Source organism: Scophthalmus maximus, chromosome 15, assembly GCF_022379125.1.
Source record: "Scophthalmus maximus strain ysfricsl-2021 chromosome 15, ASM2237912v1, whole genome shotgun sequence".
Lineage (NCBI taxonomy): Eukaryota > Metazoa > Chordata > Actinopteri > Pleuronectiformes > Scophthalmidae > Scophthalmus > Scophthalmus maximus.
Window position 1 is genome coordinate 21,878,516 of NC_061529.1, and position 16,485 is coordinate 21,895,000.

Genomic DNA, 16,485 nt, shown 5'->3' on the forward strand with positions numbered 1-16,485 from the left:
TGTGTGTATGAAGAAGGGCGCTTTACGTTCCAAAAACGAGAAGAGGTTATTGTGCAAAAAAGTGTCCGTAGTCCCTCGGTCACATCCTCACACCGATAAATCCACTTCTAACGGAGACGGGACGGCGGAGCGGGGGCGGGGCGGAGCGGCTCTGTCCACTGCCGCCGTGCGCGCGCCAAGCACTCCAGAGTGTGTGTGCGAGGGCGTGAGATTGGCGTGTGTGTGTGTGTGTGTGTGTGTGTGTGTGTGTCAAAGCCACCACTAGTCGCCCCCAGTGCTCTTCAGTCTCCACTCTCCCTTCTCGCCGCAGACTGAACGTCACGTCCGCACTTGAACTTGAGTTCTCTCCCATTGTAGAAGCCAGAGAGCCGCACACAGAGCCGCGCACAGAGCCGCGCACTGCCCGGGGACGCGAGACTCTGCAGCGAGCACAAAGAGAACAGAGGGTGGCAGCCTGTCCTCAGACCAGTGCCGGGCTTCGACTCGAAGAGTTAACAGTCCATCCCGCCCGACTGACTGGCACTGCCAGTGCAGCAGAAGAAGTGCCCACCACTTGGCGACTACCCCGCGAAGTGCCACGGACAACATTGGATTCCTATTCTACACACTTTCCGACATTAATTGACGTCCACACACCTGCTTCCTCCGAGCGGGGACGCGCAGTGTCCAAGGTGGCCGGAGAGTGGACACAGGTAGTGACCCACCACCAGGAGCTGACCGCCGACCTCCCGCGCCTCGCCGCGTCCCTCCACTCCACTGCGCTCCGCTCTCCGCTCCCCTCTGACACATGGTGTGAAGGCGACGGACGGCAGAGACGGACTTTCTCCCTCCCTCAGCACCGCCGTGACCGAACGAGGGAGGCGCGCGACCACTTTGGCACCGAGGTCCGACCGAGCGCCCGGCCGCCCAGTGCCGCGCCACGGCCGCTCTCCGCAGAGCGCAGGAGCCGCTGCCCGCTGGAGGGAGATCCGCCGCAGAGGGGTCAGTTCGGGGGCCACATTTGGGGCCAGGGCAGACCTCTCGGTCTCGGGTGGCCAGCGAGCGGCCGCTTCTGGGGCCAGGTTGCGGTTGATATACAGGAGCAGCAGCGGCAGCAGCGGCGGCAGCAGCAGCAGCAGGAGGAGGAGAGCCGACCCTTCCAGCGCCGCTCTCCGGGCGATGCCAGTGTAAATGCCAGGGCGATGTCCCGACGCAAGCAGGGGAACCCGCAGCACCTGTCCCAGAGAGAAACAACACGTGAGTTGACCTCAAACACTTCGCAACATCACACTCAGTAGCCCCTCTTTCTTTTCGTCCTCTTCTCATTCTGATTCTGATTTTTTTTTACCCCCACTCCGGAAAAAAAGGACATTTTCAAACTTGGACCAAAAAGTTTGCCAAAGTGCCTCGCGAGGGCCGTTTTTCTTCTTCTTTTGATTTACTGACAATATTTGACAAATTGCTTTAATTTTCTGATCCGGTCACCGTGGTGATACATAAGGTTATGGGTTATTCGGAGCACAGGGGAGAAGTTCAGGGACAAGATGTCACAATTATCATTCCTGCAGTTTGAACGGGTTTATTACTTTCTAGATTTAACTTTCCTCTGCAGATATGATCACACACAAAAACACACTGCCAACACGAGAATTTAAATTATTTAAATTGTCACGTTTAATTGGATCAAATTGTGTTCGTCGTTCACTTGGACACAGAGGCCGCGAGTCGACTTCATTTCTGAACGCTGATCCTCCTCTGCGCGCACGGACACGTTCTCATGTCGCTCTCCTGCAGCTTTGTTCAATCTTTGGAAAATCAGTTTAGTCCCGTTTTCCTTCCGCGTGGACGCAACGTTCATGTCCTTCCGCTGCTTGTAATATTAATGCTGCTTTTGGATTATTAAAAACACACGGCACTGCGCGTCTTGACAGCCCAAGATTACAAAAAAAGAAGAGATTCCCTGGCGCGCTAAAATGCAGAGATCGATTAACGGCGGCGTTGTGGTCAAAACGCGTAGAAATGAAATGGTTTTATCAATTTGAAGAATTAATAACATCTATATGGCGACCTTTGGTCGGAAATAAAAAGACGAGGTGTACTTTTCTTTTGTATTTTTATTTTTTTGCAAAGAAAATTTACTTTTTTCTTTCTTTCTAAATTTGTAAAAAATATATAAAAATCAAACCTAAATGACGCAGGTGGCACCGCAGAGGAAACGACTTGCTTCCTCCTCTTTTCTTTTTCTTTTTCTTTTTTTACCTCTGACGCTTTATAGGTGTCATCTCTCCGGACAGGAGCAAGCAGTGATGAGGTGAGCAGAGTTGAAGATCGACATTAGTGAGTCGGAACGACAGAGGAGGTGCAGACGAGGCTCTGTATCCAGGTGTTTACATTTTGGTGAATATCACTGCGCCCTTTCCTCCAGGGAGACTTTTCTCGAGTGAAGACAGTCTGCAGATCAGATCACTTACACCACAGTGTGTCGGTGTGCGCCTTCGGGGGTCTCGGTGCGTGTAATATGTAATATAACAGCCATGTTTACAGTAGAGACTCAGTAGTGTGCCCAGGTAGGTTTTGGGGGCCGTGCGTCCTGGCTGCGTGTCGGTTCTGTCCTGGCTTTTACCACGCTCACTCTCAGAGACACTGCATGTGGCACGGTTGTCAGATCACCTCCTTACATGTACAGAGGCGATTGCTTAACAGAGCTGCAAGTTGTGTTTGTGTGTGTGTGTGTGTGTGTGTGTGTGAGGGTGTGTGTGTGTGTGTGTGTGTGTGTGTGTGTGTGTGTGTGCGCGCGCGAAGCAGCTCGTAGGCCTGCGGTGTGGACGTGGTTACCTTCAGAAATGGGTCACATTGTGCAAGCTGCATGCTTTTTGCTGAGACTACCTAGTTCAGGAAGACAGACAGGCAGGCAGACACACAGACAGACAGGCAGACAGAGAGGCATGCAGACAGGCATGCAGACACAGACAGACATCATGAGCTGTGGAAAGAGGAGAGAACATGCAAATAAAGGCTAATAAATGAGCGTCCTCTTTGCTCTGTAAAAGCTGCTTTACTCTCATTACCCGTGTGTGTGTGTGTGTGTGTGTGAGAGAGAGAGAGAGAGAGAGAGAGAGAGAGAGAGACAGAGAGAGAGAGAGACAGAGAGGGTTTGCAAGGTGCAAAATGCAGTTTTGGTATTTGTGTCCTCAGAGCAGCTTTGAACTGTCTGTTTGTCTTGATTTATGCTGTACATTCCATAATTCATGTGTAAAAGATGCTCCCCAATGTATGCTTGAGTGCACACACAAACAGACACACGCACGCACACACACACACACACACACACACACCCACACACACACTTTTACATTGTTTCGTAGACCTGTGTGGACACAAGCCTGCCCATATTTAAATGAACACATGAATCCACACACACAACTCATTCAGAGTAATTCTTCTCCGACCAGATCTCTTTGAGCCGTGTTCTGTAATTGAAGCGCTTCAAATTTTGGATTTTTGCAAGATGGTTGATAGAGCAGAGATGAATTCATAGGTTTCTTCATAGCCCACGTGTTACTCCTCAGTGTCACCTCTCTCCTGTCCGTGAGCAGGCGGGAGTGTCCGGATGTTAAATTGCAGATTTTTTCCCTCTATGATAAAGCAATGTTCTTTTTCTTTTTCACTGAATCAGTAAGGGCTCACACTCTGCCCTGGATCCGAGTCCTCAGTGCACTTCATGAACACAGAGTCGACATAGTGATATTACATGTTCCTCTTCTGCTTGTGAAGTGGACCCGACGCCGCTCGCCTCCCCTCTCTCCTCGTTCACACTCGCTTCCTGCCACGTTTTAAAAAAATCAAACGGTCACGAGCGGCTTAATCTTCACCAGGATGTGATGTAATTACTCCCCCCGGAGACACATGGGACAGATCGGACGGTGGAAATCTTAAAAAAAGCTAAAACATTTTTTGTTGTGTTTGTCAGGGAGATTCAGTGTGCGCGTGTGTCTTGGCGTCGCCACGCCGAGACAGTTTACACCCGAAGGTGCCGACGAGCCTTCTGCTTCTCGTTCGCTGCAAATAACCTGAGCCTTCCTCCGAGAGACTTGATTTAGTGTGAAGAGACGCAAACAGGACGAGGGCTCCCATTGTGGCCGCGCACGCACACACACACACAGGCACGCACACACACACACACACACACACACACACACACACACAGAGAGAGAGAGAGAGAGAGGGCTGTGTGTAAATTGCAGTCGCCCACTTGAGATGCATGTTTCCCTTCGGCTTGTCAAATAGCCGTGCACCCTGCTGGGGCTGAGTCTTTGTTAGAGAGCGGGAGAGAACCTGGCGACTCCTCCTCCTCCTCCTCCTCGTCTCTGCACTAAAGCGTCGCGTCCACGAGCTGTTTTTCCTCTTTTTTTTTAAAATGCCATAAATGAAAAATGCAGCGGCTCGGCTGATTGGAAGCTGGTACGCAGAGATGTTCCTCGTCAGATTCCTTCACTCCGTCGACACACCAACTGACAAAGCCGGACAGTTTTTGGTTGTGGCTAAAGGGACAGTTCCCGTACAGGCCCCCTGACTGGGACCGCTGTGTGTTCTACACCGCAGCCCCGACGGATTTATTTTGAAAACTGTCGTTTCTTGAAAGCTGCACACTTTCTTCACCGCAATACGGGAGCGAGGGCAATATTCAAGTTATTTCTGGTCTGGAGAAAAAGGACACACAAAAAGATATATTTGTCGGGATTTGCTGCAGTAATAAAGCAACACATTCTAATGCTGTGTGTGTGTGTGTGTGTGTGTGTTGTTGATCAGTAGTAGACTGTGCGCCCTCCCACTACTGATACTACCCTCTACACACCCACACACACACACACACACACACGCACACACCCACACACACACACACACACACACACACACACACACACACACACACACACACACACACACACACACACACACACACGCACACACCCACACACACACACACACACACACACACGCACGCACACGCACGTGGCCTGCTGTAGCTTTCCATACCGTAGAGTTTTGCTCAGCTGATGCTTGGTGAGATGTCTGTTGTCGCTTGCCCTTCGCCCCCGTTCTCTCTCTCTCTCTCTCTCTCTCTCTCTCTCTCTCTCTCTCCCTGCTAGGGGGAGCTCTCAGGCTGTCAGTGCTGCACTCGCTCTGCCAGTGATGGGTAGCAGAGTGTGAATGTGCAGAGTGTGAATGTGCAGAGTCTGTGTGTGTGTGTGTGTGTGTGTGTGTGTGTGTGTGTGTGTGTGTGTGTGTGTGTGTGTGTGTGCATGTGTTTATCAGCTCTTAACTGTCAACAACTTCTCTCTCTGTACTTGACTGTCCGTCTCTCCGTCACACTTTTAATTTACACTGTGCGCTGTGTGTGTGTGTGTGTGTGTGTGTGTGTGTGTGTTTGTGTGTGTGTAGCCTTCACTGCAGTGTATGCATATAATTCAGCAGCTAACTAAATGATGATTTGAAGTTAGTTTTTGTTTCTAAATTCATTCTAATATTGCTATATTAATCTCTGTGAGCTGAATCGAGTCGTGTGTGTGACTGACACACTCTGTCGCTTCGGGGATGAAGAACCGCAGGTCGACTGTTGTTGTGCCGTTTGTGAGGAGCGCTTCCTTCCTGCCACAGCACCTCCCAGGTCGCAGGTGGCCCCTGGGCTCTGTCACACAGTCGTGCCCGACTAACTCAGACCGAAACACGCGCTCAGAGTTGCAGTATTTGTACGTTTTGCCTCGTGTCCCTGGCTCCACGCGGTGGTCCTGACCCCGACCGGAGCAGGGATCGACCTCTGGATGAACCTGAATCAGCTTTGAGCTAAACAGGTTTTTATTTTGTCACCGGGTCAAAGCTGACAGTGATTTCTGACAGTAGTTTCCCTCTATTTCTGCCCTTCTCCATTTCCCCATGTCTCACACATCAAACGTGTCCCGTCTGTATGGAATTAACCTTACTGTAGTGGAAGTGTGCGGCATCACTGCACTTCAGAAACCTGCTCCTGATTTACAGATGACAGACTGCTAGGAAGCTGCAGTGATAAAGCAACACATTCTAATACTACAATCCGAGCGTGTGTGTGTGTGTGCGTGTGTGCGTGTGTGTGTGTGTGTGTGTGTGTGCATGTGTGTGTGTGTGCGCGTGTGTGGAGTCATGACTGGAATGAAAGACTTTATCAAAACTCTAGAAACTACAGCTGTGATTTTTACTGTTTGCTCCACCACACACACACACACACTCACACACACACACACCTCATTATCATTGGTCGTAAATGGCTCTTGTTTTTGGAATAATTTTCAGGGTCGCATCAGTAAAAATGGGGAAGGTATTGGAAGAAGAAACAAGAGAAGAACAAATTATTTGTGGAGCTGCTTGATATGATGTATTTAATATACGCTCCTGTTTGTGCCAATGAATGTAGAGTGGGGGTTGTGTGGGGAGCGTGAAGGTTCTCGATGGATTAGCAGCACATTTACAGTGAGAGGCGGTAAACAAAAGGAAGCCAAACCCCGACGACCGGAACTCAAAGCGTTTTCTTTTTCTGGCCTCAACACGAGCTCAGCGCCACACGTCAGGCGGGCGGACGTCTGTTGCTCCAGCCTCGCTGGAGTCGCTGTCGATGGGTTGTCAAGAAACAATGTTGTTTTGAGACGTTCGTTTTTAGACATTCCATTTTTCCTTTCATATATATATATATTTTTTTGTTCGTCCTCAGCCCTGGTTTGCCGAAATCCTATTAGCGCCTGACTCACTCGAGCCTTATTATGGTAAATGAGGCCAAAGTGACGCTTCCTCCTTTTGCATCTGTCCTTTTGAAACGCACGCCGTTGACTTCGGCGGCGGCGTGCGTCGAACGCGGGCAAAGAAACCGCAGTCAAATGCACCCTTTGTGTTGTGACACGGGAGATATAGATTCGATCCCTGCTTCCCCAAGTGTGGGCAAGAAAATTCTGCCAGTGAATGAGCCTGACAAGATGGTGTTTACAGTGTGTGTATAAGACACATACATATCAGCGGTCAAATGTAATAATATCTCTCTTAGTGGTTGAACAGTGCAGCCTCACACACACACACACACACAGGACGTCAGCTGTGTGTTTTCATGGCTGTCTGTCAGTGTTTTGAGATCATATTTCTACAATTATGAATTTCTCAGATGAAGTCTGGTTTGCAGGGGGGGTCACTCTGTTTCTTCCAGGTCGGCTCACTGGCTTAATTCTCCCTGTTGTCTCCGAGCGGAGGAACACACCGCCGCTCATTTCAGTAGCTGTGGACAGATGGCAGCAGCCTGCAGGCCACACACACACACACACACACACACACAGATACACACAGATACACAATGCACGATACACATGGTAAACATGCACATACAAACATGATACGACACGGTGCATGCAGTACAAACATGCAACGCATACACACATGCATGAGTAGGGGGAGGTGGAGTGTGTAAATGCGGGCCGACTGAGCTTCACACACTGTACACCTGCTCTCGCATAGGCGCGCACACACACACACACACACACAAAATAGTGATGGAATAGTAAGAATAGAATAGAAAGCTTCAACCAAAATTGTAGCTTTTAATTTTTTTGATGATTATGGAAATGACGAGATGCATACAGAAACATTTAGCGTATAGTATACTGTCAATCTTTTATATTGTTTATAAGGTGAATTATATTATCATTTATTTATTTTGTAGTTTGTAGTATTTTTTATCTCGGTTTATATTTCATGTCGTCCACCAACCCATTTAAATGATGTTAATATTTAGCAATAACATTCATTTTAGGTATGCTTTCATTCTCTATATTTCTGTAGATGTACATGTCTGTGTGTTTACATCTGCAGGTATGTATTTATCTTTTATCTTCTACCTTTCCTTTTTTCCTTTTGTATTATTTTTGTCTACATGGTTCAGGTTAGCACAGCGACAGTTGCAGGAATATTAATACTGCTGTCACCACTACAAGTAATAACGTCTGTGTATCTTAACTATGTGACACGCGACGGTGGCTTCCAGCCCCGAGGTCACGGCTCCTCGTGGCGACCTGCACGTATACTGTAAAGATCCGTGGGTGTGACGTGTCGCGTGTGGTCGCAGGACGAGGTGACACACGGCGCACTCAGGTGTGTGGCGGGGCGGAGCCTTCGTCTGCTGTCGACACCACCAGTCTGTTTTCTAACCTGGACGCTGAGACAAACGGCCGAGCTGCTGCTAATCGACCATCGTGTGAGACAAGAGACAGAGTTCTCAGAGACTGACCTGCTCTCTCCTACATTTGTTGTTCATGTGTGGTCAGTCTGCTCTCGTAGCTCTGGGACAGACGGGCAGACTCAGTTGTTTGGGACCACTGGACCAACTGTCCTAACAAACTGACCGGCCCCACTCGTACGTGGAGTGAAAAGCATCACAGAGTCACGGGACATCGTGAAACATACCAACAGGAACAAGTCTCCCCCTGAAAGACTTCATGGTTAAAGACTTGGGTTAGGTTATTGTGTGAGCTTTCAGACATCTGCTCTGACTGCATGATGTCTGGAGGTTTTTGTCTGGTGATTTTACTTCACACTCAGTTTTGCCAAATGGTCCTCATCATTTTCATCTCCCACCCACAGTTTACCCTCAGACTAAGTGAAAATAAAAAGTCGTCTGACCTTTCTCTTCTGTTTCTCTCTCTCGGGACAGCGGAGATCGAGCACCCCGATGGCCTGCTCTCCGACTCCTTACCCCCGCAGTCGCTTGGCCTTGCCCTCCACCCGCTGGAGCCCGACCTGGCCCATGCCCTGCCGGCCGGCCTTCACGCCGACCACGACCTGCTGACCTGCGGCCAGTGCCAGATCACCTTCCCGCTGGGCGACATCCTCCTCTTCATTGAGCACAAGAAGAAGCAGTGCCAAACGCAGCTGCTCGCCAATGGCTGCTACGACAAGATGGGCGACCGGGGCGGAGGGAGCCCCACTATGCAGGGCCTCCATCACCACGGCCAGCGGCTGGAGCTGAGGAAGGTGGTGGAGCCGGTGGAGATTGGCATCCAGGTGACACCGGAGGAGGAGGAGGAGGTGGGCAGAGGGAGAGGAAGGGAAGGAGGTGAGAGAGGAGAGAGGACGCCAATCAAGGGAATTTGCCCCAAGCAGGAGAACGCACTGGCAGGTAGGCACGACCGACAACACACGCTCTGTCCCACTCCCACACACTGTCTGTCCCAGGATGAGTGAGAAGATCGGCATCACGTCTGTGTGTCGGGCACGGGGGCCGAGTCTGGACCGGGTTAGCCTAGCTTAGCATTAAGTTTGCGAACAGACCAGCCAATATCTCTGAGGTGGGATGAACAGAAATGTCTTTTTGTTTCCAAGATGGTGTGTTCCTCGGTGGGTGGGATGTGACGGGAGAAGCACACGAATCTGAGTTCTGGGGAAAGCATGGTTGTGTCCTGTGATTGTCAGAAAAGGGCACGAGACCAACATTTCAGTGTGTCACAGCTTCGGAAGCCAAGTTGTTTTGCATCGTAACAGAAATGATGTGACTCCTTGCGGTACAGAGGGCAGTTTGACATGACCCAGCGTTACAGCGTCGCTGCCCTCAGCTCCCTAGATCTGTGCAGCGTTTCCAGCTGCAGCGCAGAGAAAGAGGGACGGAATAGAGACGGGTGTTTCGCGACAGTATCGATCACCACATATATCGGACATTTATTTTAAACCCGTTTTCAGATTTTGTAGCGGTATTCTGAGGAGACGTAGTCCAGAGAGAGATTGTTCATTCCAATCCAAAGAGAAGGACAACAAAAAGAAAGGGGAGGAAGTGGAGAGACAGGCACATTACCCACTCACAGCCCTAAACCCCCTCAAGGACTCGGCTCGCTGAAACAAATTGTGCAAAAACATGACAGAGAGACTCACCCTGACTTTCACGGAGAAATCCTGCCTAAGCCGTCCGCTTAAAAAGGTGAAAAGCTCATTAAAATTCAAATAAGCAAAGGAGGGGAAAAACACACAGAGAGGAGAAGGAGGAGGAGGAAAAAAAAACAGAGAATGGGGGATTAAAAAGAGGCTAGCCCCCCCCCCCCCTCGCCATTCAGTTTTGTAAAGAGGTATTTTAGCAGGAGAGCAGCTTATCTCTCGAAGCAGTCAAGACGCAGAATATCCAGTGTGCCGCGAGAGCCCCTCTTCAGGCCAGAGTCTGCAGGGGAACATCGCCAACATCCAGCAGGCGATGAGCCGCAGGTCCACGGCCGGATCACAACTCCTCGTTAGACGAAGAACAATTGTGCGGCCTCTGTGCTCTGCAGTGGTGTCTGTGTGGGCTCCGTCCCGCGGCCGCATGACGGGCCCGCGTTCCTTTCATATTCATACTCTCAGGTTAACGCCAAATCCACGCTGGCACCTCAAGCCTGGGACTTTCACACGGGCTCATGTTCCCTTTTTTTTAGAAAACCAGAAAAATCGTGGACGGATGGCAGAAAAAATTCAGTTTGACACTGCGGGTGTTAAGCTTTTTCCGAGGGAAGCCATGCTTATTAATGCCAAGGTGCTTTACACAAAAAATGTAAAAATTTGGATGTAATAAAATAATGCATCCAACAGCCTTTGGCCCGGGACGTCTAGGTGTCCTGCTACAACCCTGAGAGATGAACCATACACACAAAACAAGTGGATTTAAGGGAAGTGAAGCTAAAACCAAATCAGAGAAAAGTTAAAAAGTGTTTCATGATGGGTGACGGGTGTTTTAAAATCAGGTGGAAAATACAGAAAGCATGATATTAATCCATTATTACACACAGCGACCGTGCCACTTGAAATAAATAACACTCAGATCAGCGCCGACGCCCGGCAGGTGCTACTGTGGTCTGGTGCAGCTCAGGAAGTCCGTTGATTCTCACCTGTGGACTGTTCTCACGTCTAGTTCAAGTGTTTTGCGATAAACCTGAACAGAACGTCTCTCCTCTCTCTGCTCCGAACGTGTCAGTCTGCGGTTTGGCCTGCGCCGTGGAACACCGTGTTTAGGGCCTGAACTTCATCAATATTTCACCGGGGCCCGTGTCAGGCGGCCACCTGAACCTCTGAGCTCAGACACGCGGGCACTAACCGATCGGCACCGGCCACAGCATTGGGTCGGATATCATTCATATTCATGTGCACCAGTGTTTCTCCTCCCGTGCCTAAATGCTTTGCAATCTATCCAATTGTAAACCCTCCTGCGGAATCGACTCCACACGCGCGGCGCCGGAAACGCCTCAAATTGTAATTGCGCCGATATTTCTTCATAACAGAACGCGCAATAATTTTCACATTAAAAAGCAAAAACATATTAGCGGCTCAAATGGACGCGCGCGGCAAGCGACTGTAAACTATATTGCCGCAATAACATTTTATGTTCCGGAATTACCCTCGGTGTTTCACAAATTTCCACATGAAATATGTCCAACGAGCACCTTATTAACGCGCAGAGGGGACAGAGGGGTTTATTAATGGAGCCGCAGTTTAATTTGGCGCGAACGCGCTCGGCCCGGCTCATAATCACCGGGGGATTGAAATATGGCAGGTGGAGTTTTTTTTCTCTTTGTAAGTCAGAGTGAGCTTTTTTTTTCCTCCTGTAGATTGTGTAAAAATCTACACCTTTCATTACCTGGTGGGGGGGAGGGGGGGGGCAAAAGTGATCGGGGAGTTTGAATGTCAGCTCGGAACACGAGTGACGACAACACTTCACGATTGGCTCCCAGCAGCTCAAACGACTCCTTTATCCTCAATCTTTTTTCACTTCCATTTGTTCCCCATGTCAAATGGAACACACACACACACACACACACACACACACACACACGTGCGTTTTGTTGTAGCTGTTCTTGTTGCTGCAGCACAAGCACAGATTGTCCCTCGGCTGGTGAAAAAGGCCGCTCCTCACACACAAGGAACAAATCCGGTCAAATCCGCTAAGATAGGATGGCGTTGTTGTTACGCTGCAGACGTACGAAGAGTAAAGTCCCTGTGGTTCATGTCATGCACATGATTGCTACTGATTCAAATTCAAATGAAAATAAAGATTATTTCACCGTATCCTCGACGCAGCTGCAGCGAATGTTGGCCTACATACCATTTGAGAAGAAGGACGTCATGTCTTCTACATGTGGATATTTTAGTGCATTGTCACCACCTGGACTTATAGCAACTTTATGTTCAGTCATAGCTGAAGTGATTTTTGTCATGAGACAAATTTCTGTTCCAACAGAAGCTCTCAGCTTCATCCCCCTTTTTTCTACTGCACTTGTTATGTAATCAGGCCTCCTGGACATTATGATGACCACCACAGGGTGATGCTCCCTCTCAGCACAGTTCTCTCACACACACACACACAAATATCTTCAATTGATTATCAGACGGATAAAAGAATAATTGATACACACAATGTGACAATGTGCAGAGTTAGACATAAAATACAGAATTAAACGATTTTGCGCATACACGCATGTACGCACACACACACACACACACTTGAATAAAAAATGCCCGAGCACAGTGGCGTGTCCCTAAGATATTAACCATATGCTTATTTATGTTCCAAGTGAAAGTGCACACACGTAACAAAGAGCTGTGGCGCAGTGTGTGTGTGTGTGTGTGTGTGTGTGTGTGAGTGTGTGAGTGTGTGTTTGATATAACAGCCTGTACTTTAGAGGCATTACGCCGCCCGCTGCTCTTGTTGTTTTATTTCTTTTTTTTTGCGTGTGTGTGTTGTTTCAATAAAGCTGCGAGGCCTCTCGGATGGAGCGCGGCCTTTTTTGAAGTGGTAATTACTCTGGGTTGTATCGCTGCTCTCTCTCTCTCTCGCCCTCTGTATCCTGTGTGCTTTTGGCGAGTATTGGTCTAGGCTTGTGTGTGTGTGTGTGTGTGTGTTCACACGGTACAGTCATGGTGCATTTTTTAATAGGCCCGAACGTTCACTTGCTGCTTCAGTCTTGAACAGTGTTAGACAAGTTCCTCAGTGAAGAAGTAATGACAACGTTTCACTGATTGCACACCGTGTGTGTGTGTGTGTGTGTGTGTGTGTGTGTGTGTTGACTGTAACACTGGCTGTGTTCACAGGGCTGGGTCTAAGGTCTCATTGTTTTATCAGCTCATGACAAGAAACTGACCAATGTGGGGGTTTTTTTTGGGGGGGGGGCAGATGTCAATACTGATATTAGGGATTAAAATATATTCCATAAATTTTGGCCAATATATATGTAAAAAAATATATATATATTTGATTCTTAAGATGTCATTATAATACCTTAAGGAATAATAAATGTTATTGGGGCCTGATGTTTGACAGTTTAACCATAAACTTTATTATAAATAACTCAAAAGAAAAAGAAAACACAAATACAAATGCAACCTAATATATATAGAACTTGACTAAAATAATTAACAAACCTTTTTACGTTAAAATGTAAACAAAGATACACATCTTTACTGTAGAGCTGCAACAGTTGATGAACAGTGATCGACTACTAAATGAATCACCAACTATTTTTGATGGTCCATTATTCATTAAGTAGTTTAAATGGGTAAAAAAAATGATATTCTCTGATTTCAGCTTCTTAAATGTGAATATTTTCTGGTTTCTTTGCTCCTCTGTGACAGTAAACTGAATATCTGTGGTGTGTGCACAAAACAAATCATCGTCTTGGTAGTTTGAGAAACACAATCGTTATTTTTCATCATGTTATGATCCAAACAACGAATCGACTAATCAAGAAAATCGACAATGGAAATCATGGTAAGTTGCAGCCCTGCTTTACTGCATTGTTTATTCAGTAAAAAATAAAAGGTTCCATGTCGACGCATATTGGCAAACAAAATAAATGCCGATGCTGATGCGTCTGTGAAAGGCTCATATCAGCCAACTGTTATCTCGGGTACAAGACACTGACTCGTACGTGATCAGATAGTGGCTCTCGGTTTTCATCAGAATTCAGCCAGTGTCAAAGACGTGTTGAGGTACTGCGATAGAATAATCTGAAGTCAGAAGGCTTTTGCAGAAAAACATATTCAAGGAAAATGGTGATTGTACATAAACTCAGGTGTCGACACTAATATCCAAAGGTTTTAAACACAGAGAAGCAAAACTTTGTGACCTATGGTTTGGAGTGAATGATAAGGTAAAACAAGTGTGTGTGTGTGTGTGTGTGTGTGTGTGTGTGTGTCTACCTCATCCACTTCTTCTAAATGTCACTCTACATTTCCTCTGTGAATCCTGCATCCTGGACACAAACCAGACGCCAGGAGCAAAGACCAGTGAGACATGAAGGTGAAGTCGGACCAGACCGAGAGAGAGAGAGAGAGAGAGAGAGAGAGTTTTCACCGTTAATAGAGCATCAAAAAGGCAGAGCAGCGTCTCGCGTGCTTCTTAGCATTTTCAAAATCCCCCCTTCTTGCGATTTTCGCCCCGTCGCCTCTCCGCCGCGTTAATCACTTTGCACGCGCTCATTTAAATATTACATTTTTTTTTTAATCATCAAAGCCAGTGAACATCATGCATATTCATATCATCTTACCCTCCCTCCGCTCCCTTCCCTCCATCCCTCCATCCCCTGGATCTCAGGTTCATTACTCTGTTGTGTAGCCATTAGCCACTTCCCTAATCATACAGTTTACACACGTAGGCAAGTACTCACACACACACAGATGCACACACACACACACACACACACACACACACACACACACACACACACACACACACACACAGCTAGCCACCAGCACTAACCAGTGCTAATCCGCTAACTAGACTGCAACACACAGGCATCCCTCCAGTCTACACTGAGCTCGCCGGCTTGTCATCCATCCCGGCTGCTGGATGGCTGGAGCCGGGAGTATTTGTCAAGAGGCTCGACGAAACCCCCACATTTGCATAATGACTTTGTAGTTCTGCATTAATAAAATTTGCATATGAAGCCGTGTTAATTACTCCTGATCAGCCCTTTTTTGCATTCATGCATGGTAATTTCCAGCAAGTTGCAAAAATTGATGTCCTGGCGTCGGGGACGAGATTGTGGAAGAGGATCTGTGCATGTGTGTGTGTGTGTGTGTGTGTGTGAGAGAGAGTGAATGATGATGAAGACAGAGTGGAGATGACGGGGGTCCAGATTGGTGTGATTTGTTTTTCATGCAGCGCCTCTCTTCCTATGTCTGCACATAACTTTTACGAAATCCGCTTTAATTGTTGAAAGTAGCAGGAGAGGCTTTTCAGTAAACACACACTCACACACACACACACACACACACACACACACACACACACACACACACACATACACAGACACGCACACACACCTACACACACAAACACACACACACACACACACACACAGACACGCACACACACACACACAGACACGCACACACACCTACACACACACCTACACACACACACAGACACACACACACACACACACACACACACACACGCACTGGCCATTTGTGGAGCCATTGTTTACTCTCAGTTCTTCATTTCAAGAATGAAGAACTGAAACTTCACTGTGCTCAAGGATTTACAGCATTTATTTTTTTTCAATTTCAGAATTAATTAATCTGAATATTATTGCTCCGCTCATCGTTTCCTCACATAATTACTTGTTTTAGTGCGCTGTGGTAGAATAAGTCACTGCGTGCCTCACATTGTGTTTATTGGCCTCAGAGGTCGTCTGCCTTGCCTTTTGGCTTTTAATAGCTTTGGGAAACGTCTTTTCTAAGTGAGCAAAGGCTGATTCTTAGAAGCTTTCCATTTATTCAAAGCTTGTCCCTCAAGGACGGGCTCGTTTGGATTCCCCGCGGGGCTGATCAGGTTTTAACAGACCTGCCTAAAGCCCGTTAGAGACTTTCTCCATGCTCCTCTCACACTTCAGCCATTTATCATCGGAATCTCTCTGGCCTTCCGCTCGTGGCTTTGGCGCGGTGCTCCGAATGTGTCGTGTGTGTGTGTGTGTGTTTCTCTTACGGGAAGATGTGCAGAAATCAAGTGAACCGGGGAGCGCCTGCTGAAAAGGGAGGTGGTCTCTGATTCACATTTCCAACAGGGTGGCGGTGAATCGCAGGCAGCCATGGATTCCTGGGCCTTGTTTGTTTTCCTTCACGAGAGGTCTTCTGTTCGGCCCTGCGCGTCCCACCCGTCACGCTCTGCGTGACACCTCGTGTCCTGTGTTTGCAGTGGCACGGGGGGAAAGGTGCTCTTTCCTCATTTGGAAGTTGAGTTGAGAGAGAGAGAGTGCTCACACTTCTGTCTGTCAGTCTGTAGAAGCGTCACGTGAGAAAGTGCAGAGCTGAACCCTTTGTGACTCTCCGACCTAAAGAGCACTGATGGCTGCACTCGCGGTACGTAAAACGTGCTCGTTGTAAAATACACAAGCAACAACTCGTCTCATGGGGACATGTGAGTGAGCCAGTTGAACTTCCTGTTGGCTGTGTTCCGTGTGTCGGCGTGTCTCCTTTGACTTTTCA

General features: G+C 48.0%; 1 protein-coding gene across 2 annotated transcripts in view; it reads left to right on the forward strand.

The window, feature by feature from the left end:
* The first annotated feature begins 211 nt into the window (after window positions 1-211).
* The window catches only part of bcl11ba (BAF chromatin remodeling complex subunit BCL11B a), a 35,436-nt gene continuing 19,162 nt past the window's right edge, over window positions 212-16,485 (forward strand). The window contains exons 1-2 of one of the 2 annotated variants that reach the window (XM_035610238.2): window positions 212-1,236; window positions 8,702-9,166. In XM_035610238.2, the coding sequence (XP_035466131.1) occupies window positions 1,182-1,236; window positions 8,702-9,166 (520 nt within the window). In that variant the 5' untranslated portion in view covers window positions 212-1,181. The remainder of the gene's footprint in view (window positions 1,237-8,701; window positions 9,167-16,485) is intronic. The other variant, XM_035610237.2, reaches the window with a different exon arrangement.